General features: G+C 30.9%; 7 protein-coding genes across 7 annotated transcripts; 4 read left to right on the top strand and 3 right to left on the bottom strand.

Annotated features, from left to right (window-relative positions):
• Window positions 1-495: 495 nt before the first annotated feature.
• Window positions 496-2,002, top strand: LOC145744606 (LIM domain-binding protein 2-like). Its single transcript, XM_082562501.1, has one exon. It carries the CDS (start codon window positions 538-540, stop codon window positions 1,678-1,680), a length of 1,143 nt encoding a protein of 380 aa, XP_082418627.1. The 5' UTR covers window positions 496-537; the 3' UTR covers window positions 1,681-2,002.
• Window positions 2,003-2,616: 614 nt separating this feature from the next.
• On the top strand, window positions 2,617-8,535 carry LOC145744209 (coiled-coil domain-containing protein 146-like). Its single transcript, XM_082562293.1, has 21 exons — window positions 2,617-2,830; window positions 3,047-3,129; window positions 3,232-3,316; window positions 3,414-3,538; window positions 3,626-3,776; window positions 3,906-4,063; window positions 4,162-4,270; window positions 4,432-4,550; window positions 4,626-4,812; window positions 4,940-5,032; window positions 5,370-5,540; window positions 5,960-6,085; window positions 6,169-6,296; window positions 6,512-6,736; window positions 6,902-7,021; window positions 7,124-7,232; window positions 7,346-7,474; window positions 7,566-7,703; window positions 7,791-7,946; window positions 8,014-8,106; window positions 8,199-8,535. Exons 1-21 carry the CDS (start codon window positions 2,681-2,683, stop codon window positions 8,400-8,402), a joined length of 2,859 nt encoding a protein of 952 aa, XP_082418419.1. The 5' UTR covers window positions 2,617-2,680; the 3' UTR covers window positions 8,403-8,535.
• Window positions 8,536-8,728: 193 nt separating this feature from the next.
• LOC145744598 (protein O-mannose kinase-like) lies at window positions 8,729-10,878 on the bottom strand. The gene is made up of 6 exons (XM_082562489.1): window positions 10,669-10,878; window positions 10,290-10,496; window positions 9,944-10,104; window positions 9,679-9,851; window positions 9,391-9,533; window positions 8,729-9,201 (listed from the first exon to the last, which is right to left on the bottom strand). The coding sequence occupies exons 1-6, from the start codon at window positions 10,855-10,857 to the stop codon at window positions 8,827-8,829; spliced, it is 1,248 nt and encodes a 415-aa protein (XP_082418615.1). The 5' UTR covers window positions 10,858-10,878; the 3' UTR covers window positions 8,729-8,826.
• Window positions 10,879-12,869: 1,991 nt separating this feature from the next.
• On the top strand, window positions 12,870-14,355 carry LOC145763903 (uncharacterized). Its single transcript, XM_082575460.1, has 5 exons — window positions 12,870-13,021; window positions 13,149-13,215; window positions 13,311-13,538; window positions 13,595-13,745; window positions 13,875-14,355. Exons 1-5 carry the CDS (start codon window positions 12,870-12,872, stop codon window positions 14,246-14,248), a joined length of 972 nt encoding a protein of 323 aa, XP_082431586.1. The 3' UTR covers window positions 14,249-14,355.
• LOC145744500 (uncharacterized) lies at window positions 13,805-19,304 on the bottom strand. The gene is made up of 8 exons (XM_082562350.1): window positions 17,384-19,304; window positions 17,108-17,265; window positions 16,496-16,680; window positions 16,117-16,270; window positions 15,731-15,838; window positions 15,471-15,663; window positions 15,235-15,332; window positions 13,805-14,964 (listed from the first exon to the last, which is right to left on the bottom strand). The coding sequence occupies exons 1-8, from the start codon at window positions 17,476-17,478 to the stop codon at window positions 14,342-14,344; spliced, it is 1,614 nt and encodes a 537-aa protein (XP_082418476.1). The 5' UTR covers window positions 17,479-19,304; the 3' UTR covers window positions 13,805-14,341.
• Window positions 19,305-21,109: 1,805 nt separating this feature from the next.
• Window positions 21,110-24,205, top strand: LOC145763893 (uncharacterized). Its single transcript, XM_082575449.1, has 7 exons — window positions 21,110-21,143; window positions 22,145-22,425; window positions 22,767-22,897; window positions 22,979-23,087; window positions 23,187-23,308; window positions 23,399-23,503; window positions 23,572-24,205. The coding sequence occupies exons 1-7, from the start codon at window positions 21,110-21,112 to the stop codon at window positions 23,825-23,827; spliced, it is 1,038 nt and encodes a 345-aa protein (XP_082431575.1). The 3' UTR covers window positions 23,828-24,205.
• On the bottom strand, window positions 23,965-25,590 carry LOC145744959 (S-phase kinase-associated protein 1). The gene is made up of 5 exons (XM_082562938.1): window positions 25,507-25,590; window positions 25,229-25,432; window positions 24,797-24,940; window positions 24,358-24,498; window positions 23,965-24,238 (listed from the first exon to the last, which is right to left on the bottom strand). Exons 2-5 carry the CDS (start codon window positions 25,394-25,396, stop codon window positions 24,203-24,205), a joined length of 489 nt encoding a protein of 162 aa, XP_082419064.1. The 5' UTR covers window positions 25,397-25,432; window positions 25,507-25,590; the 3' UTR covers window positions 23,965-24,202.
• Between the last annotated feature and the right edge of the window lie 445 nt (window positions 25,591-26,035).

Below are 26,035 nucleotides of genomic sequence, written 5' to 3'. Positions count from 1 at the left end.
ATTTTCTTTCCACGAGAAAATATTTTCTTTGTATGAATCGTTGTGAAAAAGCGCAAAAATAAGAAAACAAACAGCATTAAAGCGTTGGGAGATTTAATTACTTACTTACTGACAGACATGCAAGTTAGTGAGGATTTAATTAAGTTACGTTTATTGAAATATTATATTAATGGCCAGTAAATTATATTTCGTTTTAATTTAATAAAGTTACGTTTATTGAAATATTATATTAATGGCCAGTAAATTATATTTCGTTACCTTGTGTATGTTTTGATGTTTGTCAATCCTGTTAATCAATGGAAATATTTTTTTATTTTATTTGAAACATCAACAGACAAACAGTAATATCTAGTCAAACAGTAATATTTTTAAAAGGCTAAACGGCTATACTAGGTGTTAAATGCAAAATATCAACTTAAACTAAATAAAAATTATAAATATGCCTATATCCTGATATCTTGGATTTTTTTTAACTATTTTTTTTCTTAAGGAATATTAGGCAAAAGCAAGTGTTTTTATGATTATCGGTTTATTAGAATGCGTAGTGTCAACAATAATATACCAACAATGGATGGAGTAATGAGACATCCCCCTTTTATGGTTCCTCCAGATTATAAAATATTTCAAATGAACAAGAGACTTCAGGAAAGAATGGAGGATTGCGATAACCAATGGTGGGATGCTTTTGCAACTGAATTTTTTGAGGACAAAGCAACATTTACTTTGTCGTTTATGCTTGAAGATGGCCCTAAGCGATATACTATTGGTCGCACCTTGATACCTAGATTCTTTCGTACAATGTTTGAAAGTGGTGTTGTTGATATGCATATTGACTTAAGGCACCCAAAAGACTTCTCGAATATGCAAACAAATAGCATTACATTAGATTGTGACCACGCTACAATGGTTATGCAACATATGAAACCTGTACCCACGAAAATCTGCTCTGATGGTCATTTTATTGTTGATTTTACTGCGGATGAATATATGAGAATTCGTTCTTGGCATTTTTCCATAAGAAATCATGTTGAATATATTCCTAAACAAATTCCACTTCACAATCCAAATCCTGCAGTCTTAGAAGATTTATGTAAGAACATAACTCGCCAAGGTCTTACATCACAAATGTTAAATTATCTTAAAATGTGTGTCATTATAGAACCGATGAAGGAGCTAATGTCCCGACAAAAAACTTTTCATATGGAACCAAGGGAATGTTTAAGGAATTGTCTTTTTCAAAAATGGCAGCGAATGCTTAATCCGCCACCTGATCCTGCCAGGGGAAGCAAAAGACAACCAAGAAAACGAAAAAACTCCACATCCACAAATGCCCCAGGCAACATTCAAAAGAAAAAGGGAATAAACATGTCGGACTCTGAAGTGTTAATGGTAACTGAACCTACTCTAATGGGAAGTGAATTTGGAGAGGATGATGAAAGAATGATAACAAGACTTGAGAACAACCAATTTGACAACCACAGCCTTCATATTAAATCAGAAGACACATCAGCCGGAAACTTTCCCAGTATTTCTTCACCTAGTGTTAACCCTGCTGGTCAGTGGCCACCGAACACAACAACATCAAATTCACAAATGCCACCAGTTTCTATTGCAGTTGCGAAATCAGAGCCATCGGAAAACACCCCAAATCCCACAACACCATTACCTACCAGCACATAGAACAAGAATTTCTAAATTAATTAATTTGTCACATGAATCTGGTAAACTTTTTCGATTGTTAAAGTAATGTTTCATTTTTTTGTTCATATGTATGTAAAAATGTAAATAATTATGTAACTTAACTTTAAGGTGGTGCTTTGTTTTCTATTTTTTGTATCACTAAATTCTTGTTATGTGTTTTGTTTATTAAGCCATCCAAGTATTATTGTATTTTTGATTTTGTTTCCTGGTGCTATTACTTTTAGAATATTTTTACAATATAATATATTTTTTGACTATCAGTGTAGACACAAAACACTTTCCAAATTGTATTTAAAAACATTATTTTGTTATTTTATAATAAAATGTCATAAATAAACCACCAACTCAAGTAAGTTTATATATTTTTAAATAAGCCAATAATCATATAGTTTCATGATCATACAGATTTGAAAAAATATACCTTATTATCCTTGCGTGCCTATTTACCTATTGGAAAACACGTAATATTATTTGCCTATTTGAAAACATGTAATATAAACTTTCAATCGTTTTGAGTAAGAATTAATTTTACAACGTACGCGAGACAGACCTGACACGCATAGGCTACAACTCTTGTTTTGCGTTGCTAAGGACCCGATAACAGAACTGCAATCTTAATGAATACAGCAACGCAGCCTTAAAATGTCTTAAAGGTTTTGTTAAACTGTTTAAGGTGTTTTGTACTAAAGAAATGAAATTTAATAAATAGTTAGTTAAATAGGTTCATGCAGTTTATAATTATTTACCGTCTCTTTTTAATAAGCTGGTCCGCTTGGCTAATATAAGTTTTACGCAGTTTCGTTTTTTAAGATTTCTGTTTTCAATTTATAAATGATTTTGATCCTCTTGTTAAATAAAATTCATTTTATTTAAGTATTTTTAAAACTAACAAATAAAAATTTTTGTAGAGGAAATACTTTTTAAATGTGTTTTTCTTATCACATGGACTTCAACTAACTGTGAAGCTTAGTGGTCCAAGATGCAAAGCAACTTAGATGATGAAAATGATGGCGATGAAGTCGGATCCCATGAAAGTCGACCAATATCGGCAATCGCTCCTCAGGTTAAAGTCCAGGAGGAGAGTCAGGTGGAAGTTACAGCGAGTCCAGCTTTTCAATGTTTGGAAGAAGTATGTTTAATTTTTTATGTTATTTGATAACAACTAGTTCTTACTTTTTTCTATTTACTTTCCTTAAAAGCCTGGGTTTTCTATTTTAACTTGTATATTTAATTGATAACATTTGATCAATTAAAAGTATAAATATCATAGCCTATACATGTATATTTTAACACAACTAGTACTATTCTCCTTTTAAATATTTGTTTTCAAGCGAATCTTTTTTAGTTGTTTGATGCTGGAAAAGTAACTGGAACAAGAATGGCTGAATTAAAAGCAAAATATACAGCAATACACGATTTATTAAAAATGTGAGATACATAACAAAGTTTAGTAAAAAAAAGATTACACAAAGAAATTATATTGTTACCTATTTGGTGTATTGGTCGATATATTAATTAGTATTTTTGTAGAACAAGAGAGTCTGAGAGTAATTTGCTCCAAGATGCCAAAAATTACACGAATGACCTCGAAAAACAAAAACAAGTCTTGGAAAAAGTGGGTTACTTTTGTTGGCACAATTATAGTTTTGTGTATTTTTTATTTATGTTTTGTTAAAAAAAAGCTTTTTTTGTTAACACTGTTATTATTTTAGGCAGACCACTTCCCTGACAACATTGACACAGAAGTTGGTAAATTAAGACAAGAACTTTTGAAACGCAACAATGAAATACAACAGATAGAAGAAAGAGAATATGAACTCCAGTATAAAATGAACTTGTATGTTGATGTCAATTTTTCAATTTCAAAAAAATTATAAAATTGTAACCCAGCACAATAATGTAAAAAACATAAATGTTATTATAGGTTACAAGAAGAGCTTAGACTTTTAAAGCGGGAGTACGAAAGAATTCCTAAGCAAGATGAGGTGGAGGCTAAAACCAGAGAAATTGAAAATCAAACTGAACAAACCAAAAAGGAAAATGCCCAAAAGATACTCGAGCTTAAAAATTTAAAGGTATATAAATTAAGTTTGTTTAATACTACATTATGTTGTAGCATGTATTAAGCTTCTAATGATAAATATACCTATTGCTATTGATTAAACCAATAAATAAAATAAAGTTAAAACTTGTATTTTTTCTAGGAAGATCTTGAGACCAAATATCGCCAGAATGCTTTGGATCGTAAAGAACTTGAAGATAAATTGGAGGAACAAGAATCGTTAAAAAATAATCTTGTTCAAATTCACGGCATTCCAAACCAAATATCAAAGGACATAGACAAAATTCAAAAACAAAAAATGTAGGCCCTATATGATTTTAAACAGTTTTCACTTTTTAAAAAAGAAATAAAATGTTTTATTTATTTTCATACTCATATTTTGTTAATTATATATTTAGAGAAATTGGCAAGCATCATGGAGATCTTGGATCAACTTGTAAGAACCTGGAATCTGAAATGAAAGTGATTGAGTTAAAACATTCTAAAATCGAAGAAGAGAAAAGAGAGGTAAACTTAAATTTCATTTAAATGCTTATTTTTTCAGTTAAACACTTTTTTAATTGTTTATAACATTACGACTTAATAGCCTACTACATTAGTATAATTTTTTACCAAACTAGTCTTTTTTTAATAAACTTATAGACAGTTGATTTTTTATTTGATTTTAGGTTGAGGATGAGTTAGATTTCCAGAGATCTTTGTTAGAAGGTAAAGAGCGAGAATACGACAAATTAATGAAAGATTTTGATTTTGAAAAGGAAAGAGAAGCAGTTTTGCTTGGTGACAGGTAATTTGCGATAATATTTATTGGTTAATTATTTTGTTTTTATTTTAAAGATTTAATTTGATCGACGTTTTTCAGAGCCGCTCTTGATTTATCATTACGTCACACTCAACTTGAAAAGAAAACTGGTCATGACACTTTAACCAGAAAGCAAAGGGAAAAAGACAGAGATCTAAGGCAGTTAAAAAAATTGGAGCAACAATTAAAGGTTGCCTCGGATGCTCAGTCACATCTGCAAACTATTCATGAAAAAATTAAAGATCAGGTAAATCAATTTTTAGCATAAAATCTCAACGTTTTATTTTAAAGCCTGTAACAAATCATGTAACATTTTTGTAGAAATTTAAATAAATCATTTTATTAAAAATTTCAAAGAAAATTATAAATTTTAGTATGACATGTTTCCCAAAGATGATGGACTTCAGGAAAAACGAAAACAACTTCAAGCTGAAGTTGTGGAGGCTAAGAGAAAAGTTGGCCATCAGGTGATTAATATTAAGCATATTATTAATTTTTTTATAATAAAACAAAATTAGTAAGTTAAATTTTTTTTAACATGATGACATTTTTTTATTGTTGTATATATAAACATGATGACATTTTTTTATTGGTGTTATCTAAATTTGCATCAAATTCAAATTACTTAACTTGTTTCTTTTAACCAAATTATTTGTAATAAATAAAAACACCAACAATTTTAGACCTTATTTTAACACAAATGTTTTAAATTTTTTTTTTTACATATTTTTATCCTTGATGTGGGGAGGTCGACTGCACAACCTAAACATAGAGTAACATCTGTTAAATATTACCACTTTTTAGATCTCCTTAACATCATTGGAACAAGTTAAAGCGGAGGATTGTACTTTAGAAATAGAAAAATTGATCAAACAACAAGAAGAGTTAAGAGCTGCAGTGGTTGATCTTACAAGGTTGGCTCAAATCAAAGCTGATGAAAAGGAACAAAAGTCAAGAGATAACAACAGAGCAGAGGTAATTTTGAGTTTTAATTTAACTTAAGTTTTATGCCAAAGTAAGAAAATTTCCTCAAGTTTTAGTTCCTACTGTCAAAATTTTAAAAGTATAAATAAAAAAAAATGTTTTGTGTATATCTTAACCCTTGATGTGGGAAGGTCGAATGTGCGACCTTAACATAGAGTAACATCAGTTACTCCGACTCAGTCTCAAGTTACCTGTGGCAGTTTGGGATATTATAGAGAATATAATTGCCTGGTAACCATGCTGCTGATTAAAGGCTGGCTCAGCAAGAGTTTATGGTGCCTTACCCAAGGGTGCTACAGCATGAGAGCAGTGGGGATTGAACCCACAACCTCATGGTGGTGTAGCAAGTGTTCTTACCACTACACTACGCTGTCGGTTTAACATTTATATTGCTGTTTATGTAATTGTAGCAAAGATTTCATCGCACCCAAGTTGAATTGAAAGGCAAAAATCTTTCAATTGGGGACCACAAGAAAAAATATGCTGAAATTCAAGTCAGGCTTCAGGAGTTTGCCAAACTTTATGATGTCATCAAGGTAGAAATAACTTTGGATATTTTAAGGTAGTTTTCAAAAGATTTTTATTGATAAAAAATTAAATTTTTTTGAAATTGTAATAGAATGAGAAAAACAAATGTGTCAACCTTATACAAGCCAGTACCCAAAAATCTGCTGAAATGAAAGAAAAAATTAAAATTCTAGCAAACGAAATTGAGATTCTTCGTACCACTGTAACCAACATTGAAAGGTAATCAAACAAATTTTGTTTCTTGAACATTTATAATGTTATTTAACTTATTGTAATTATTGGTAAATCATTGAAATGTAATTTGTTTTAGGTGTAAATTATATATAACTTTAGTATTCAACAATATCATTAAATTTATTTATGAAAAGTACCTCAATTAGTTGTACAGGTTTTTTTAAATAAACAGTATAAAAAACGATTGTTTATTTATTAAGAAATTTGCAAAAAGCTCGTCTAAAGAAAATGAACTCGCTTGTGTTGCGAGATTCGCTTCGAAACGAGAGAGCAAAAGCGATGGCACTCGAGGCTGAGTTAAACGAAAAGAGAGATCAACTTAAGATGCAGATTGGAAAACTGAACACTCTAAACAATCAGGCTGAGGAACAAATGGTTCAACTTAGAAAGAAATACGAAACCGCAGTTCAGCATAGAAATGATAGGTTGGTGGCAAAAATTTCAACAATTTTCCAAAAAATCAATTTTGTTTGATTTTGAAATTAACCTTGGTATTTATTAAATATGCCTAAATAAATCAATTTTTGTAACGGTTTAGCATCTTTAAATTTTAAAGTTTTATTTATTGTTAATGTTTGTTTTTATTCCAGAGGGGTTCAGTTAGTAGAAAGAGAGGAGGAGGTTTGCATCTTTTATGAGAAGTTTAACATCCAGGAGACGATGATAAGAAATGGAGATGTGTCTGTACAGGCGATGGATGAAGAAATAAGGTTAAAGTCAAGTTTTTAATTATTTTCAAACTTAATCTTCGCATTTAAAAAAATATTAATTTTCAATAAATGTTAATTTTTTTTTTGTATTTTGCAATTTAGATTTTTGCGCATTCAACTTTCTGAGGAACAAAGATTGATTAACCTAGGTAGAAGGAATCGGCCGAGTCTTAAACATTTAAATGATGAACTTGTCACTTTACAAATTCAGGTATATGTTACTTATTTTTAAAAATTAATCTATATTTGTCTCTTTATCTATTTCTTAATTTCATTGGCAATATATAAAAAGTACTAGGTTACAAAAAATTGTAATTTTTTTAGTTATCCCAATGTCAAGATCGGATGCGAGATTTGGAGAGAAAGTTGGAAGATCCTGATCAGCCTGGAAGAGTAAGATTGTTGCAAGGAAAAGATCCCAGTCCAGCTCAACTTCGTCAATCCATCGAAAATGTAAAAAATATTTTCTAACATTTATTAAAATTTTATAATATGTTGGTTTTAATTAATATGTTTTATTTTTAAAAATGGTTATAATGATTAGCTTGAGATAAGATTGGCTGAAAAGGAGGAAAATTTATTGGAAAGAGATTTAATTTTTGAACAAGCATCAAGATTGGCTGATCGAGTTAACAACAAAGTGGAGATTGGAAAAATGGATTCGCTTACCTTGGCTAAGAAGGTATTTTATTTTTTAACACTTAATATTTTTAGTTTAATTATAATTTAGTAATTTTCAGCTTTAAATTTTATCATGATGTTTTTTTAGGTTAATGGTTATCAATCCAGCATTAAAGATGTAACTCGAAAAATGATGAGTTTGGTTTCAGAACTGGCTATGAAACAAGCTGAATCCATGCAGTTACAACAAAAAACCAAAGTTTTGACTTCACAAGTGCAGCAGAGTTACACCAGAATGGAACAGGTGATTTTTATTTTAAACTTTGATGTCTTCAATTTGAACTTTTTATAAATGATAACGATTGTTCCAGGGTGAGCCCCCGAGTGACGAGGTTGAGGCAGAATGGGAAAAAATATTGAAGGGAGAAAAGCAAAGAGAAATGGAGGAGGTACAAAGAGCAATGGTGGGTTTTTTAAGGGCCAAATATGTGGTTAACTTCACTGCCTATGGTACGTTTAAGATTTTGCTTCTTACAAATCTTTTTGGGAATATTAGGTCGAACAAGAAGAACAACAATACCAGCTTACAGGTGGTACAACCACCACTGCAGAGCCCCGACCAAACGCCTACATACCCGACGATGAAACCGAACTTCCTATTCCCCGGCCTTACGGTGCATTGGCGCCATTTAAACCACAAGAACAGGGCTCGTCGATGCGTCATATTCGTAAACCTGTTCTGCGACCGATTGAAATCTGATTGTCACTGTATCAAGTATCCTTGTCATATTTTTAAAGTCTATAATAGTATTGTGTTGCGAATTCCGGCTGTGAAATTTGCAGTTATATATAAATAAATTCTATATAAAGCTACGTAGGCCACGCATAGATAAATTATTTTCTAGCATTACAACCATATACATATATGTGTGGGCAATTCCAGATTATAAGCCTGCCCTTAAGGCGTATAGGACATACTAAATAACCTGTTTCTATGGTGCTTTAATTTACACCGAGTTAGAAATCTTCCTCTAATTTGGGATTGAATTTAATCTACAACTCTTACAGACCTTAGCGTGAGGTTTATTTAGGTAAATAATTGCAAACATAAACGTTTATAACAATATTACAGTAATACAATTTTCGACGTTCGTTTGCAGCAAAAGCAGAATTACAATTGAAAGTTAACTAGCACGGTCGTTATGAAGAAGCATTTCTTTATAGACTTTAAAATAAAATTTTACAAGTTCGGTTGCGCTAGGACGTTTTTGGGGATCCTGTTCCAAGCATCTTTTATGAATAGGACCTAACTTTATCAATATCGTTTTTGCAACCGCATTATATTTGTCTTTTGGCAAAATAATTGCTTCACTGATTGCCGGTACTTTGTAAATGTCTGTTTTTTCGCTTATAAAAGGCTTCGGTAAGGACTGGCCCTGTTCTGAACGTTTCACCACTTTCGCTACAGCGGATTCGGGATAGAACGAAACCAGTTTCGAAATCTCTTCAGGCGACAAAAAATGTTCGTGCAGGATATTGACATTCTCGGAAACTTCGTCCTAAACAAATAATTTGGTAAAAGCAAATTAGGTATTTAAAAAGTAATTAACAACACAGCTAAGTGAAATTTTATAAATAGGCGTTAAATCAGTGATAGCAAGAATTAAACTGGAACTTTAAAATTGGTCTTTAATGATTTAAGAACCCCTTTTTAATTTAAATAATACATTAATAAAACTTATACCAACCAAATGTTGACAGTTGGCCCCATTCGTTGCATTTACTTTAGCTAGGTCGTCAAGATCAGATAATATAACTTTCCCATCTTCGGTAATTAAAAAATCGTTTAAAGTTGACTGTAGTTCGGTTGATTCACACAATACTCTTGCACCTTTGAAAAAGGATTATTTTACATTAAATAAGCAGGAGACTTAATATGTTACAAAGGGTTATGTCTATCCTTATAAAGGCTATCTATTGTTTGCCCTTATCTTTTAAGCTATTTGTTAATTTTAAGTCTACCAGTTAATACTTACCATCTGGGCGCGTGTGTAGAAAATTAAGAACCTCTAGGAATGAGATTGCAAGGTTAAGTCGCATGCGCGGATCTCTAATACTGTATTCATTACTTCGAATAAATTCAGCAAGGCTACGTCGAAAGTGCAGTTCGGTAACTATATAAGACCTTGTAAATACACTAGCAGCTCCTCTATAAAATTTTAAAAGATTAATATTTGCGCCAGTGATTTTACCTTTATCTAAAAAAACCTTTAACTTAGCTGTTGTTAATTAATAACGTACTTTGATACATTGCAGTATCCTATTAGTTGGGTAGTAAATGGGCTTTGTAGGGTTATTAGGTTTTTTAAATGTTGGTGGAATTCTTCGAGGCGACTTTTTCCTTTCTCTTCGATTGCATGCATTATAGCTACTTCAAATCCATTCCAAATACCTTTTTGGATCTGTTAATATTACATACACAATACTAATTTAAATATTTTAAACACTAACTAAATAAAAAGTTTTTTTTAGTATAGTTCACTTGTTTTATAGTTTTTTTTTATAGTAGGCTGTAGTATAAAGACATGGCGCAGATCTAATTCATACTAATGTGGCTCCTATCTGTTAACACATTATTTCAATTTACCTTTTTAGTTTTTCCCTTTTCAATATATTGCCCATTTTCTACGTCGCCATAAACTTCTTCGCATGTTAACCAGGGGTGACAATCGGTCATGTTGTTTATTTTAAAATATCTGCGCTGACACTTTGGAGTAAAATGTGGTATGACAATTGACTCCTCGGTGGTCGTTGTTTTTATAATATCTTCAAGATCCGAAAGCCCACTGTGATTCTACACAAAGTAATGTTTTATTAGTTAACCAAGTTTAATGGTTAAATAGAATATACCTAATCACTTATTTTCTTAAAAACAAGTATTTTTCTTCAAAACCCATAGCTTAGACATCAAGACATTGATAGCAAATTTAGCTATTGCTTTTAACTTTTAAAATACTATGAATTACCTGAAATAACAACTTGGCGTACGGCCCCAGCTGTACGTTGTATATATTTGTACTTCCTTGGTTAAACGGTTTTAGTTTTACAAACACAAATACTACACAGGCAAATATAATAGCGAATGCATATAGTTTTTTGTCTAAAGTCTTCGATTTTTTTCTTTTTGAAATCGTAGAATATTTAACTAATCTCATTCTTTCTAGAATTAAATTATAACACGTACATTATAGAACACTGAAATATTTTTATAGATTGATTTGTATTTAAGTTGTTTTAGATAATTTGCCTACGGCGGTTTATTTGATACGTATAATCTATTGACGAAAGAGTGACGAAACAAAATGCTTTTACACTCTGTGTTTGCGTTCTAACTAGGGTGAAGTAACTTTCAAAATAAACTTTTTTTGTATCTCAAATCTAACAAATAATTGTAAATTTTGGATTCTAAGTTACGTTGTTGGAATTTTAAAATTATTGGGTTTTCGCCATGTTGTATTAAGGATAACATGGATTAACTAACGCGTAAAATTAAAGCTAATCCAGAAGCTTTGTATGACATAAAAAAAGAAGTCAATAACATTTAAATCTCTGGTTATAAGAAAGCTTTATTTGTTAATAAAATTTAAAATCATCACAGTTATTTTTAATAGTTTTATTTCAAATAACCAAAAAGTAACAAACAAGAATATGATACAAAAAGTCATAAATAAAACTAAATTTATTTTTGAATATCATTTCAGTTAGACTATATTCACTTTAGTGTGCTAAGACGTTTTTTTATCAGCAACCCATATTTGGTATCGGTAAGTTGTAGAAGCCAAAACTCGACATTTTATGCGAGGATTATCAAAACGGCGAACTTCATATTCACAACCCTTTCGCTCAACTTTACAATTGTTTAACCAACTTGTTGGTCTTGGTTTTCTGTAAAACAATAAATATTTTCCCAAATTTTGCCCAGAGTTTTTTTTATTACAACTAATTAAATAAAGTTGTTTAAAAAATTGATGAGCAAGATGCTATGATAAGTTTAAATTTTACATATTCAAATTAAACAATCTACTGCGTTGTGTTTAAACAGCTTCGTACGTTTTGCAATCTTGCCACAACGATCGACCATGTATTGTACATCTGCAAGTTTTGCAGCCATCGTTTAAACTTTCCTGCCACTGGTAATTCTGCCTCGCCTTCTGCCAAGTACAAATACCTAAACGGCAAAAATTTGTGAATTTTTTTTTGTTACATTTACTTAAAACTATTTTCATATATAGTTTTTCTTAAATGTAAAATAAAATCATTCTCTTACTTGTTATAAGGGGATTAAAATCAATCGCAACCCGACCTAAAGTTCCTCTAAACAATATAAACAAAGCAAACACATAATAAACTGCATTCATACTGGAATGTTTGTCTTGCAAAAACACCTTCAACTAACAAACTGGTAGCATTATCTTACATGTTAACCTTGCTGCATTTTGCTTTTCGAAATTTTAGCATCAACGTGTAAAAAGGTGGAAGTTAAGGCCTGTAAAAACTTCTTTTTTTACAATGTAACATAACATTATGAATTTCTTCAACTGCAACTAATTTGGTACAAATTGTCAAAAATGTTATTTTAATTTTAATTAATCTGCAAATGACTCAACCCTTGTGAAAATATACCTAAAGCTTTTTTACGGTTGATTAAGTTTTAGTCAATCAAGGCAGATGTGAACATGCAAGGTAGGTTTAAAGTAATTCAGTGCCAATGTTGATCTGTTTACATCTAAGTGCATATTTCTAGTTAATGTTTTTTATGTTACCTATGTAAACTAGGATATATTGTTTTTTCAATTCCACTACAGTGAAGCTATGTTGCACATCTCAACTTGGCGTTGAGTGAAAATAGTTTGTAAAGCTAATTATTTATTCTAAGATATTTTTATTTCCCAATATTAAAACTGTCTTGGTATTTATTACTATAAAGGTTTTATGTAAGCAATTTGTGCACACTTTGTTTTATGCCTATATCTAAACGCCTTTGTTATGTTAAAATCGTTACATACCATGTTGTTTTATATTGTTTTTAAATTAAAGACTAGTTCCAATTGTATATATAAATATATATACCTAGAACAGTTAATGTAACAATACAACATTGTTATGGCGTAATGGCTAAAAACCAATCTTTTTAAATTCTTAAAATATTTCCAACTAAAGTTTAACAATGCATTGGAGGTATGCACTTGAAATAGTGCGATTAAAACTATACAACTGGCTAAAATTTCCATTTAAAATAATAAGAAATAATTTTAGATTTATTGTATCGTCCTCGAAAGATTGTGTTTTTGAAGTAACGGGGAATTGGATATCCCTCAGGTTCGTTTTAGTTTGTCCCTGAAATTCTTAAAATAACCAAACTAGGTAAATTCTATTGCATTTTACTAACATTGATTTATAAACAAAGCTAATTCTAAAATGTATAATTTAAAACAATATTATGCAGACCAAGCGATATATTATACTCGAGAACTGATGTTTCTTTTGTTGCGAACGAAAACGATGGTGTTAGAGTAAGCATTATAATAGCAAACATAACGTTCTTTCTATACTAAGATACATTTTTCTTAAATATTTCGTATCTTATTAGATATTTTTTGTATCTAAGGAAACACTTGCTGACATTTTCAACCACGTGTTACGAAGAACATATTCGCCAAATGATGTTGCTGGATACATCACAGTGGTACGCAGAGAGGACCGCAGGGGAACTAACTTTAAGCAAAAAACTTACGAAAGCGAAAGAAACGGGGCTGGGTGGTGGTGTGTAAAGGGAAACGGATACTTGTGGGTATTAAAAAGTTTGGAAAATCTGGGAGTAGCAAGGGCAGTCAAGGTATACTTTTTAGTTTATAGAACGGTTAAAAATTACTTAGATATTTTTCTTTTTAGGTAAAATGCATGAGGGGAATATCCGAGGAATATTGGGAGGATATGTGGTCTGACATAAGGATTGAAAAAGAAAGAACTGACTCAATGGTTCCAATTAATGGACGCCAACTTCAAATAGAAGTGCGAGATATTATCAGAGATTATAGAAAATGTTAGTATAAGGTATTTAATAAAAAAATTCTCTTAGATTTTTAAATTTATTGCGATATAAGTAACACATTTTTATTGCAAATTTAAATCGACAACATTAACGAATACAGCTGCTGTTTTTTTTCGACAGATATAAAACCGGAGTGGAATTTTGTAAGGACCCAAACCCAAGGAACAAATCGCATGAGATTGGAAGATTACGAACCATGTACCACAACTGCGAGGAACACTCGATCCTGTGCTGGAAAGGGAATTTGTTTCGGGCCAGTTTATGATTTAGGCGAGGACCCGAACACCGACGTGAACCATAGATGTCAGCGGCCATTTGAGAGCATGATTTGCCGAAAAAATCCAAAGCATTCCCCGACCTTTATTGAGATATTCGAAGGGCGACTTTACCTTTGTTATTTTTTACTCATCCTTTTTGTTTCGCTTGTTGGTAATTGTTTTCTCAAAGGTTGCGCTAAAGTTATTGAAAATATGGAAGCAGAAGCGGTCACGTGACCAACTTTTAAGCAACCCAATAAACATTTTAAATTTATTAAATAAATATTATCAATTTTATCTGACTGCAAAATTTGTGTTGTAAGCATACGTTCATAAGCCTGTAATTGAACGACGGAATCCAAGTAATCGAAATAAATACAGAGAAGGGGATATGGCACTGTACAGGAGATACAAGCAGGAAGCAATTAACTCGAATGATTCAATGTCTGCATATTTGTCGTTCGTTGCAATAGACGATGTTTCGTTAAGTTTGATCATCTCGTTTGCGATTGTCTGATTTGGCATAAATATCGATACCGCTGACGCATTAACCTGCCATGCAAGCGGGTAATAATTAATGACGTCAAGTATGCAGATGATGACGTAGAAAAGCGATGACGCCATATACAGCAACGCAGTGAGAAGTATAAAACGCCACAGAGCACTACACCGAACAAACACGTTGGCCGAGCGCTTGCGTAGCCATAGCAACCGAAGGGAACTAAACAACATAAACAACCACGTGACCACGATCACTAGAGCAGTGAAAGTCACGTGACATTTGCTAAGTGGAAAATAATATAACGAACAAATTTTTTGGCATTGTGTTTTTAAGAACTGTATGCTTTTAAACTCGTTCTTATCTTGGTGGTTTTTTGAGACGAAAATATCACTAGACGGCGTTCCAGAGTTGTTATATGCGATGTTATTGGATGACATTCTTGGTTTGGCTTCTGAAAACAACAGCGTTAGAGTTTTAATTTTGATTGGATTATTAAGGGTTCATATTTTGTTTACAATGGTCGTTTTTAGAAATTTCTAAATCAATCTTAAGACTTAAGATTGGTCTGGAAATTATGACGCTTGGTGATATCAAAATTGTTATGCCATAGGTTAAGTCATAAAACACATCATAGGCTAAATATAATTCAGTCGAGAAAGCTTACCTTGAAGCTTAAAGATTATTATTTTTAATTAAATAAATTTATTTTAAGCATCATTACCTGTAAATATAATTTCATTCCAGTTAAAGGTCAAAGGTCGGATGACGTCACCACATTCGTTCGGGCAACTTAGATAGTTTAAGAACGTATTGGAATCTCTAAATTTTAATTATAAAAGTTGGTGTCATTGCAAAGCTATATAATAAGTTTTACTTGTTTTGGCCATTGGTGATATTAGTGCATTAGTGACAACCATTTTCTTAGATAGAATTTCTGTTTTTAAAAATTATTCTTACCTTATACTCTCCGGTCGTATCAGTACGGGAATCGACCAGGCCAAAACGAAGCACAACCAAATAAAGAAAAGTGATACGATGGTGGCTTTAACACTGATCACTGAGTTACCATGACGACCAACATAAGAGTGTGAGGCTATGGCTGACGACGACCGAAAATAGGAAAACCGACGATTTCCGTTAAGGCTGTTTCCTATATTTAATTAAAGAGAGTTAGCTGTTTTTTTATTGGCCCAGATAAGTAAAATATGCAAACTTACGCGGAAGCAACAACGCAGTAAGCCGGGACATGCTCTTTTTTCGTTTCATCTTAATCTTTTTATTTTCACTTTTTTCCATTTCGTTGTCAACTTTCTTTTTTAAAGAATCTGTAAACAGCACAATACACTTTAAATGACAAAAACAACAACTTTTTTAACTACACAATTAAAGCCAAACTTTGAACAAGACATTTATGAACACGCGTTGGCTATTACTGTTGTATTTTAGGGGTTTATACAGGATTATGTTTTTTTAGGATTTTCTTTTTCCACAGTTTAGAGTCTTTTCTATAAAGAATGTTGCCATAGTGTTCTATATAGCACTATAGCACCGCCTTTTGCTGCATACAATCGTTTAGAATACAACAAGTATATTAAATACTTGCATTTAATGGAATCCGTCGGAGTCTCTTCTTTCACCGAAACAGTTGAATCGTAATGATTTAAAATTTGCTCCCTCCTCATTTTCTCCTGATCCCGACTTTGAGCAAAGTATTTTTGTTGAATACTACTGCGACCGCCAACAGATTTTCGTGTTTCCTTTAAAAGATATAAATTGTCAGTAAAGTATTAATAAATTCACGGGTTTATAAGATATTCTCATATTATTGCTTTAAATATTGTAAAATTTTAATTGCTTCAGTTGACTAGCAAAGAAAAAATTGGTCTAAAAATTCCTCGCTGATATTTTTTATATTCATTAAAAATTAAAAATGAATAAATTAAATATTTCAATCCCAAACTTCAAAAATAAATTTCAATCACCTGTGTGTTGCCGAGCGAAAGCACTCGCATCATCGTATCAAAGGCTGGCAAATTAGTTACCCCCTCGCCATTGACCGCCGTCGAATCAGATCTATGTCTTCCCATGCTTGTGGTTCGTTTGTGAAGAGCATAAGTCACAATCAGTGTATTCAAAGACGATAGAATAATAGCTGCAGACGTAAGACCTGCGTTGGTGTAGGCATTTCAGTTAAGAATGTAGGATTTAACTGCTAATTTTAATTAGGTTATGTAATAATCCTTATGCAGATATAGTTAGATAATAGCTAAATCCTATTGACGTAAGTTGAATATTAATTTGATGCAACATGACATAATATTGGGGTAAATTTGTTGATAAACAACTTATCTTTAGTGTACTTTATAGCCTTAAACGAACATTAAAACATAAATACAATGTGAGGAAACTGCAATAAATTTCAAAATCGATTAAAAGCCTATTACCGCTAAACCTTTAAGGCTGTTTTAGCTAATTAAACTAGATTTGCAAAATAGAATTTCCGCAAATGTAATCATTTAATTAAACAAAAACACAAACCCTTTTTTAACATAAAATATTAAAATTCAAAAAAGTTGATTTCTAGTTTTTCTTACCTTCGATTACCATATCACCCTCCACTTTTGAAACTAATCCAACTTGGCTTCGCCGAAGCAGTAGTGACGTCACGGTTAACGTCATAAATGATATACCGACAACAATTTGAACAGCAGTGAGACTTATAATAAACACATACAATCTCTGACGTAATCGACTGTAAGATAAAAACAATTACAAGTCTAGTCTGTGCTTTGTTATATAAGCATTCGATCTCTAGTTAATTAAACAACCAAATACAATTTAATTTAATAAAAACAAGTACATTTACATACCTGTAACTTCTTAGTATACTAAACATTGCCATAACGTTAATAAGCATAGTTAGTGCAGACAACGCCAGAACCAATATATTTAAACTCTCGCTCATATTTGCAACAAAGTCTATTAAACTGTTGTGACCACTGCATATGAGCTATTATCCTACTCGTATGGCGATTTTTTTGAACACAGCTATAATTATTTATATTTACGCAGGCAATTAATTAATCTAAATAAAACAAGTTCGAACATAAAGTCATAATTAATCTTTGTTTGGCATTGCAGATTAACTCCGTACATCCTATTTATTAATATATATATATAACTTTCGAGTCAACTGTTTTTAATATTAAAAATATATCGAAAAATAGTCAACTGATTAATTATCAATACATTATAGTTTCTTTTTACAAAAACAAGGGTCATCTAAGCACAGGGTTAATACGTAGTTCGGTAAATTAAAACTTCTGGTACGTTTAATTGTTAAAACTGGTAGCTATCAGCTGATATACACCAACGCGTTTTAAAGCAAAAACACTGCGTTATTTTGCGACAAATATATTGGTAATATGTTGTACACATGTGTGTCCTCGTAAACTTGATTTGCATTAATGTCAATACTGGTCATAAGCTAATTCCCTCTGAACAGGGCATAGATCTGTTTGAAACCTGGGCCACTGCTCCCTTAGGTATTTCGATTCTAATCGTACCTCCCAACGGACAATTAAACTTCTATAGATTCTAAATTATGTATCACGTGACTACAAAATAGCCACTATGATGTAAAACCTAAAATAAACAGCCGTTGATATTGGTTTAAATCGTTCAATATCAGCTATGCCTATATCTTGCAACTTTCTCCTTTTCTCTGCATTAATTTTTGCGAGTTTGTTTGCAATTTGCATTTTTTGAATTTAAATCTATTTAGGTCTGTGTATAGAGATGAAAATAGCCCAAGAAAACATTACGCGCATGTTTCCTGTTGATGCCTAATAGTGATGATATGTCCATTGAAACTATGACTTCCGCTCTCTCACCCACGCTGTAAATACTTTAAAACAAACTATTCTGTCTGTGGTGTGATTCCTTTCAACAACTCGATTTTAGTGCCTTTAAAAATCTTAATAGCACGCCCGAACCGCAGCATGTGGTTCTCGTATTCTTTTAGCAATTGGCACTGCGTTTAGCGGTTTCGAGAATTCCTACTAACTTTTGAAATAGTGTTTTTTTATATGCAAAAACTGCCGCTTTTAAATGAGATTACGTTCATAATTTTAAATAACAAAATTTGTCAGGTATTTTCATGTCAAAACAACGTATTTTAAATATAGGGAATTTTTTCTCTGGCCAAAAATACTTCAAAATGCCATCTCTGCTATTGGCTTGAACTATATTTAGTTTACACTGACCTTTGATCGCAATCAGACGTTCCGATAATCATACTCTCGTTCTTAATCTAACATATGGGAACAATCATTCTATTAATAATTTAAACCAAAAATCATAATTTGATTTCAGAGGGACATTGTGTTACAAGTAAACTTGGATTTGACTAGGGTGATTTCGCAACTTTCGTTTGAAAAAAATCGTTTAGCTTGTCCATTTGTGAAACACTTAAGAGATTGTTTAGCCAGATTCAATTTAAATTTTTCACTGCGGCTTTATTTCATAAATTATTTAATATAATGCGATTCGACCTTTTCCACTAAAAGAATTAATTGTGTGAAGGGGGATATCAATCACGCTAATGCACAATTGTTTAAAATATTCACATAAACAAAAGTTTGTCCTTTAAATAAAAAATTCTAAGAGTCAACCATATATTTATCAAGCATGAATACTACTTATTCTTAAATCTATATGTAATATACACCTGTGCTAATAAAATTAACTTATGCATATTTTCTACAATTAATAATATTACAATTTCCCGGACAAACTTAAATCATTATCTTTACAGTAAAGCGCTTTTACGAACTCGAGCTGTCAAATGAACTAGATCACAAGTAATGGAATTTTAGCCCAGTTCAATGCAAAAAAGTTACGATAAAAATGATACCAATATCAGGAAGCTATTGGGTGACTCGTGACATATTTAACTGCGCACCAAAAACACATAAACAAATGCTCACTACCAACTATCTGACTAATATAAATAACAGAAGGTACCATCAAGTAACATTGCCTACAAGTAAGTACTTTTTTAAATGCAAAAGAAATTGAAATGATTTTGATCTTCGACAATATCTTAAGATAAAATTTTCAAATGCCATCCGAGAATCAAAGACAATACTGTAAACATTATAAATTATTTACCTTATGCGACTAACGTTTCTTATTATAAAATAAAACCTTTTTTTCTTAAAATAGCCAAACAAAATTAAGTCATTACGTGGCATTATGTGTCTTCAATAAAGACAGATTCTATCTATAGAAAATATTTGCTTTTGGCAACCATTTAATCGGCCTTCGAGGTTTAGGAAGGGATTTATTATCACGAACCGACCGGACGATTTATAGATTTTCTAATGACGATGTAAGACCCATTGTTCCATTATAACACAAAAAATCGATTCTACTCACGTTGTAACGCATAGGCTAATTCGTTTTTTTTAAAAGATCCTACACGTAAAATCTAATTTGTTAATGACATAAAAGCAATTTGACTTTAAACTTAGTCATTTATTATTCTTACCCAAATGGCATTGTGGTACTTGTACAACTCACCGTATTAGACGTTAACAGCGGTAGCTATTGTTTATTGATAAGCACAAACGATAATGGGAAGTTATACATGGTATATCGCTAGACTAGCACGGAATCAATAGTTAATAAATTGTCGTCCTTAAATAAAGCCACCACCAATTAAAAGAAATAATAAAAAAACATAAATTTACTGGAAGTAGTTTTTTGTTAACGCATGGTCCATAAATGAAAAAGCAGATGTATTTTTAAATGCACATTTAAGTTATAACGTTTTTCAAATTACTGAATATAAACTTAAGAGAAGCTTTTGTTGTTTAGAAAATACACCTTGGTCTCCAACTTGCGGTTTATTAATTTTTTTTTAAGAAATATTAACAAAATTGCACAAGGTTTAAAACATTCCATACGTGGTATTAAATAAGCCAATTAAAAATCTGAAACTGATAAAGTAAAATCCATTTTTTATTAAAATTTTTTAAATTTTTTAATTTAAAATTCAAGTATACCCTTTTAAAAAAATCACATATTTAAATTTATAAATAAAAAAATAACATAAACTATTCGCTTAACAATTTTAGTATTAAACCAAATGTTTTGGTTCTAAGTAAAGATATTTGCTTGTAGCTGGTAAATTTTAATTTTTTAACCAATATAAAAAATGATATGACAAGCTGTCATATAAGTTCGGTCGAATTATAATTAAGTTTAGGCAATCCTCGGCCGAACGTAACACCATTTTGTAATTGATTTTCGTTGCATCAAACAAAATTAAAATTAATCCAAAGTTGGTCACGAGTTAGCGAAATTATACCACATATTGATTTAAATAACATGACCTTTAATTGACAACTATATAAAGAGTCAATGCCAAAGTAACATCTTTATTAACTTGGTCGAATTTCTACTTTATTGCCGTTGTAGAAAGCCTATAAAATTGAGGTGTTACTATCAAAGAGTTTTTTGAATTATATCATTAAATTATTAGATTCAGGTTTAATGGTGAAAGTTTGAATTTGCAATTAAAAAAGGAAAGGATGTCGGAGCAAACAACTTTGATTATTTTGGATGGTAAATGTTAAGTCATTTTATATTTATTTAAATTAAAAGTTTTTAGACCAATGTTCCCAATTATAAACAAGTGTTCTATTTATTAAATAACAAATTTGATAAAAATTTGTAAATGTAAAATGTTTTAACAGCCCCTGTCAATATGAGAAATGGTAAAATTAAATTTAAGATAAAAGTTTATATTTTTTAAATAGAAAATTGGCATGTAATATCTAATGCTCATAAATACAAAACTTTGACGATATTATTGGTTTAGACAAATAAATTTGTGTATTTTTTTGTTAGAAAGTATTTTGTTGCAATATGATATAAGATGATGATTTGTTTCATAATAATTTTTTTGTTTGTAAAATTTCTATTGTGAATCAGTGTCATAAGCTTCTGCATATAATACCAATATATATACAATGTATATAAACGTTACAAATTAACTTATTTACGCAACAATTCAATTTTCTTTTATTGTAATGGTATTAATTAATTAATACGATTATCTAAACTGCGCTTGTAAAAAGTTTAATACAGTAAACTACTACATAAAATAGCAAGTACAGATAATCCAATATCAATACAAACAAATGTTGTTATGCATATACAAAAATGACGTCATGACAAAGCTAAATCACGAGCCAGGCTTCCCGGCTTATTCGGATTCAACAAAGACGTATTGTTTATTGCCATCGTTTGTATTACAATGCAGTTTATTTTCTTGAGAAAACGAATAGATCTTAAAACAAATTGCCGATGTTTGATTTTATCGTAGTCTTAGTTTATATACATAGCAATTTAAAGTAATAATATATAACGGCTATTAAAATACTTAAAATAGTGTTTAAATTTTTGTAAGATTATAGAAATATATGATGTTACTATTTAAGGCCTATATGGCATAGAAATTTTTAATATTAAAAATAGCAATTTAAAATTTAAAAATATTTTTTGTAGTGCTTAAATGAAGTATATATAATAGGTTTAACACTAAGTTTGTAATGTGATTTCAGAAGACAGACGGGATAGTACATTTGGTTCTCATGTTGTTTGCAGTTACAAGCTTATTAATTTGACACCAAATCCATGCATGTTTGATCCAAAGTTTGGAAACATTAACTATCTAATGACAATGCCAGCTAAGAACAGGCTAAAGGGTTACCTTAGAACGTTTATTTACATGTCAGTATGTGGATTACTGTTTGTTGTTGGCGGTGGTGCCTTTTTTATACATGAGAGCATATCGATGGCAAATCAAAAAATTCCAACCAAACATGTTACTTCACAAGGCAGAGTAGGTTGATTTTGTTATTAATATCTGCTACCTAAAGTTTCATATTTTAGTACATGCAGCAAATCAGTATCTAATTGGTAAAATTTTTTTAGTAGATTATTCGTTTTTAAACGAGTAATTCAAAATTATTCATTTAGCCTTTTGCTATGTGTGTCATTTAAGCAATTTCGTTTCCTGTTTTATTTGATCTATATAAAATAACTAATGTGAATAAAAGCAAAAATGAGGGACAATTTATATTCAAATTTTAACTCGTCAATTGGTATTGCGGTAAGCTTAAGACTACTAATATATAACTAAGATAACTAGGTGATAGTTAAACTATATTATTGTTTATATAGTCACGTGACTATGTTAGACACTCAACGGAATCATATGCAAAAGAGCTAAAGATTGTAGGATTTTCTTTTCTTGGCGTTGGAGTTATTTTGTTTTTTATTGGCGCACCTATGGCATATCAATTTTGGAAAAGGTACGATATGTTTTTAAACAAAAACAATATTTAAAAGTGTAATGTTGTTATGCTGAACGCTGACATGGATATATATCGCAGATACCAACGCGCAAAGGAGATTGAAAGAGCACCAATGCTGGATCCTGCATATCAAGAACAACTAAAAAATGCATATTACACAACACCGAGGCCTGGTTTGAAAGTTCAAGTAATTATTAAAAATAGAATGAAACTGTTTTGTTAATAGATCAGGCTAATAGCATTGCTGTATTGTAGAAAATTGTGTTACACGTTGTTTTATTAATAGAAAGATTCCAAAGAAACAAACTTAAAGCAAAGTCGTCCTTCTTCAGAGTCCAAAAATAAGAATTCACCATTAAGGTTTTGGAGATTTGGAAGGAAAAAAAGTATTTCTGAAGATGCATTTAGGTAAATTTTGACAAAAGTTTAAATGTGAGTTTAAGTTTATTTAAGAGGAATTTTTATAATCACACAAAAAAACGTATTTTGTACGTTTAGAATAGCTGCACACCATCATCCTTCTTTTAACCTTGTGCCAATAGAAAGCTTAGCAGCTCTTAGTCGTATCCAACGTAAAAGATCTTCATATCAAAATATTGACTGGTGAGTAGTTCAAAAAAAATTGTTTTGCCAAAAAATCTTATAAACCCTTCCTTTTTTGTGAATTACAGCGCACCAAATATACCGGAAGCTATCCCTGAAAGTGAGGGAGAGAGTTCAAGTAACAAATCAACACCCACCACAAGAAATTCCACATTTTTCAATCGAGCTTTTGGTACAGACGAAAACGAACCAAATTCTCAGTTAAATGATGGTACGACTGGCCTTCTGGGTCAGCAAGGTTCAGATAACATTAACAACGAAGAGGAAAATTCGGAAAACGACTCTGGAAGTATTAGTGACGCTAGTGAAGAGCCAAACGATTGATTTATATGAAAAGAAGTAGAACATTTACTTATACCAACTAAAAACTTTTACCTTGCCCAACTAAATTATTTCTTAAAAAAGAAAAACAGTTCAAATATTTTTCCAACTACCTTTTTTTAAATTAGCACAAAAAAAGGTAAATCTAAATCTTTATTAACGATAAAAAGCTAGACAAAAAAGGATTATACAGTAAGCAACAAAATACTGCTCTAAACTTTAAATAACATAAATCCAGTGAGATTTATTTTGAACAAGGATATAATTGTAGTAGCTATTTGTTGTGTGATATAATTTTGAATAACTGTTTTTGGGCTGTCACAGTAAAAAAAAATGTATGTGTCAAAGTTTAAACATTAAAATAAAACTTATAACTTTTTACTTTTCTTCACACCATTGGTTTTCTTTTTTAACCTAAAGAAAAAGAATCCTGAATTAAGTAAATCACTGTTGCTGTGAATATTTTAACAGTACAATTTTATGTTACATTTAAAGTGATTGTAGTAAGACTAAAACAAGACATAAACACAAACCTGGGCTTCTTCTTCTTCTGTAAAGTCGTTCTTTATGTTAAAAGTTTTACGAATTTCTTCTGGTGATTTGCCTTTGATCATGTTCGCTACAGTCTTGCAGGTTACATCCAAAAGTCCTTTTATATCCAAATAGTTGGCAGCCTAATGTATAAGCAAATAGTTTAGTACAAACTGTTTCAATTTTTTATATTACAGAATAAACAGAGCAGAAATCACATTTTTATGACAAAGCATTTCAAATTACTTTTTGGCGAGTATGACGTTAATTTTTATTAATTACATTACTTCCCACCATTTGCAGTCTGGTTTTGCCATGACAAAGTAGAGGTAATAAATAAAAGTTATAAACTTGTGGCTACAATTTACTAGTTTAGACTTTCCTACATAATTAGTTTTTAAAACTAAAAATTTAGTCTGTTAAAATTTTTTTAAAACTAACCAAAATAAGTTCGAACAAAGTTCCTTGGTCAACTTTAAGGAACTCCTGATCCCAAACTGGTATGTCATCCGTTCTCTTCTCCTTATTTTCATCATCTTCTGGAGGAGGGGGGTCATCTTTGTGCTGCGTACACCATTGAATCACCTACATTAAACAACACATAAGAAACAATGTATAACAGAAAAAAACATGCTATTAAAAAAATTTAACTTAAGAATATATGTTATGCTTATATATATTTATAAAAATTACAACATTCTTTAGTACAGTTATTTACAAACTAAATTAACTACAAATTGGTCAACCATTTTTTTATTATGTGGTTAATACATATTTTTTTGTCTGTTAAAAAAACCTTTATCAGTTGTGGCTGGTATTGACTCTAATTGCTAGTTAAATACCTAAACAAATAAATATAAACAAACACAAAACCTTTTTAAGAATTGCAGCATTCACATTTGGTAGCGGAACTCCCTCTTCATCATCTTCATCTACTCCAAGATCCTCCAGCATTGTTTTAATAGTTACAGATTGCTTTGCAATTTCAACATCAACTTCAAATGTCTCCCCATCATGACTTTGCAGTTTGATTGTTGGCATTTTGATTTTTTTAGCCTAGTGTATTGTGGAATTTGCCTTAAATAATTAAAAGCCAGTTAATGATTAAACAACATTTAACAAAATATATATTTTTTAGCACTCGCTATAACCTTTGCTAGTTTAGTTTTAAAACGAATTTGAACTCCCTTTTTTGGAAGTCTGTTTGTTGTTATTTCTTCGTTGCCTTTTATTCCAGAACAACGGATTTCTATTTTAACAACGGTTGATGTAGTAATAATCATTATCCTCGTATTGTATAGTAACCATTTTTAGACATTTTTATCTCTACCAAAATGTTACCAACAATAAAATAAACTTTGTATGTGGCTTGACCCACTCGACCTAATGTTTTTTAATTCTTTTAAAACCAAATTGATATGTGATTCGGCTCTAATTAACATCCGCTTGGTAGAACCGCATCTCAACCGTGAAAATACTACGTTATTGACATAACATATCCACAGACTGACAGATCACGTAGAATGTTATAAATACCGTATTACACGATGAAAATAATGCCAAGATGTACAGCTTAGCTAAGTTATGTTAATATGCACGTCATAAATTTACTTATTAATTTCTTATTTATACTCATATATTAACGCATAGAGTGAGTATTTTCATGGTTTAAAATAGGTA

The sequence above is a fragment of the Corella eumyota genome, chromosome 1 (assembly GCF_963082875.1).
Source record: "Corella eumyota chromosome 1, kaCorEumy4.1, whole genome shotgun sequence".
NCBI lineage: Eukaryota > Metazoa > Chordata > Ascidiacea > Phlebobranchia > Corellidae > Corella > Corella eumyota.
The sequence above is the reverse complement of the archived record's forward strand: the minus strand, read 5'-3'. Positions and strand labels throughout refer to the sequence as shown.

Coding starts and splice junctions, on each gene's coding strand:
- LOC145744209 (XM_082562293.1), top strand. CDS start 2,681: ATGCAAAGCAACTTAGATGATGAAAATGATGGCGATGAAGTCGGATCC. Junction 4,551..4,625: donor GCAGTTTTGCTTGGTGACAG/GTAATTTGCGAT, acceptor GACGTTTTTCAG/AGCCGCTCTTGATTTATCAT. Junction 7,022..7,123: donor GCGATGGATGAAGAAATAAG/GTTAAAGTCAAG, acceptor TTTGCAATTTAG/ATTTTTGCGCATTCAACTTT.
- LOC145744959 (XM_082562938.1), bottom strand. CDS start 25,396: ATGCCAACAATCAAACTGCAAAGTCATGATGGGGAGACATTTGAAGTT. Junction 24,499..24,796: donor CTTTGTTCGAACTTATTTTG/GTTAGTTTTAAA, acceptor CTTATACATTAG/GCTGCCAACTATTTGGATAT. Junction 24,239..24,357: donor CAGAAGAAGAAGAAGCCCAG/GTTTGTGTTTAT, acceptor CTTTTTCTTTAG/GTTAAAAAAGAAAACCAATG.
- LOC145763903 (XM_082575460.1), top strand. CDS start 12,870: ATGCATTGGAGGTATGCACTTGAAATAGTGCGATTAAAACTATACAAC. Junction 13,216..13,310: donor ACGAAAACGATGGTGTTAGA/GTAAGCATTATA, acceptor TTTGTATCTAAG/GAAACACTTGCTGACATTTT. Junction 13,539..13,594: donor GAGTAGCAAGGGCAGTCAAG/GTATACTTTTTA, acceptor TTTTCTTTTTAG/GTAAAATGCATGAGGGGAAT.
- LOC145744500 (XM_082562350.1), bottom strand. CDS start 17,478: ATGAGCGAGAGTTTAAATATATTGGTTCTGGCGTTGTCTGCACTAACT. Junction 17,266..17,383: donor AGTATACTAAGAAGTTACAG/GTATGTAAATGT, acceptor TTTATCTTACAG/TCGATTACGTCAGAGATTGT. Junction 15,664..15,730: donor TACTGCGTTGTTGCTTCCGC/GTAAGTTTGCAT, acceptor AATTAAATATAG/GAAACAGCCTTAACGGAAAT.
- LOC145763893 (XM_082575449.1), top strand. CDS start 21,110: ATGTCGGAGCAAACAACTTTGATTATTTTGGATG. Junction 22,426..22,766: donor ATGTTACTTCACAAGGCAGA/GTAGGTTGATTT, acceptor TTGTTTATATAG/TCACGTGACTATGTTAGACA. Junction 23,088..23,186: donor GGCCTGGTTTGAAAGTTCAA/GTAATTATTAAA, acceptor TTTTATTAATAG/AAAGATTCCAAAGAAACAAA.
- LOC145744606 (XM_082562501.1), top strand. CDS start 538: ATGCGTAGTGTCAACAATAATATACCAACAATGGATGGAGTAATGAGA.
- LOC145744598 (XM_082562489.1), bottom strand. CDS start 10,857: ATGAGATTAGTTAAATATTCTACGATTTCAAAAAGAAAAAAATCGAAG. Junction 10,497..10,668: donor ACGCCAAGTTGTTATTTCAG/GTAATTCATAGT, acceptor TACTTTGTGTAG/AATCACAGTGGGCTTTCGGA. Junction 9,852..9,943: donor GGATACTGCAATGTATCAAA/GTACGTTATTAA, acceptor AAAATTTTATAG/AGGAGCTGCTAGTGTATTTA.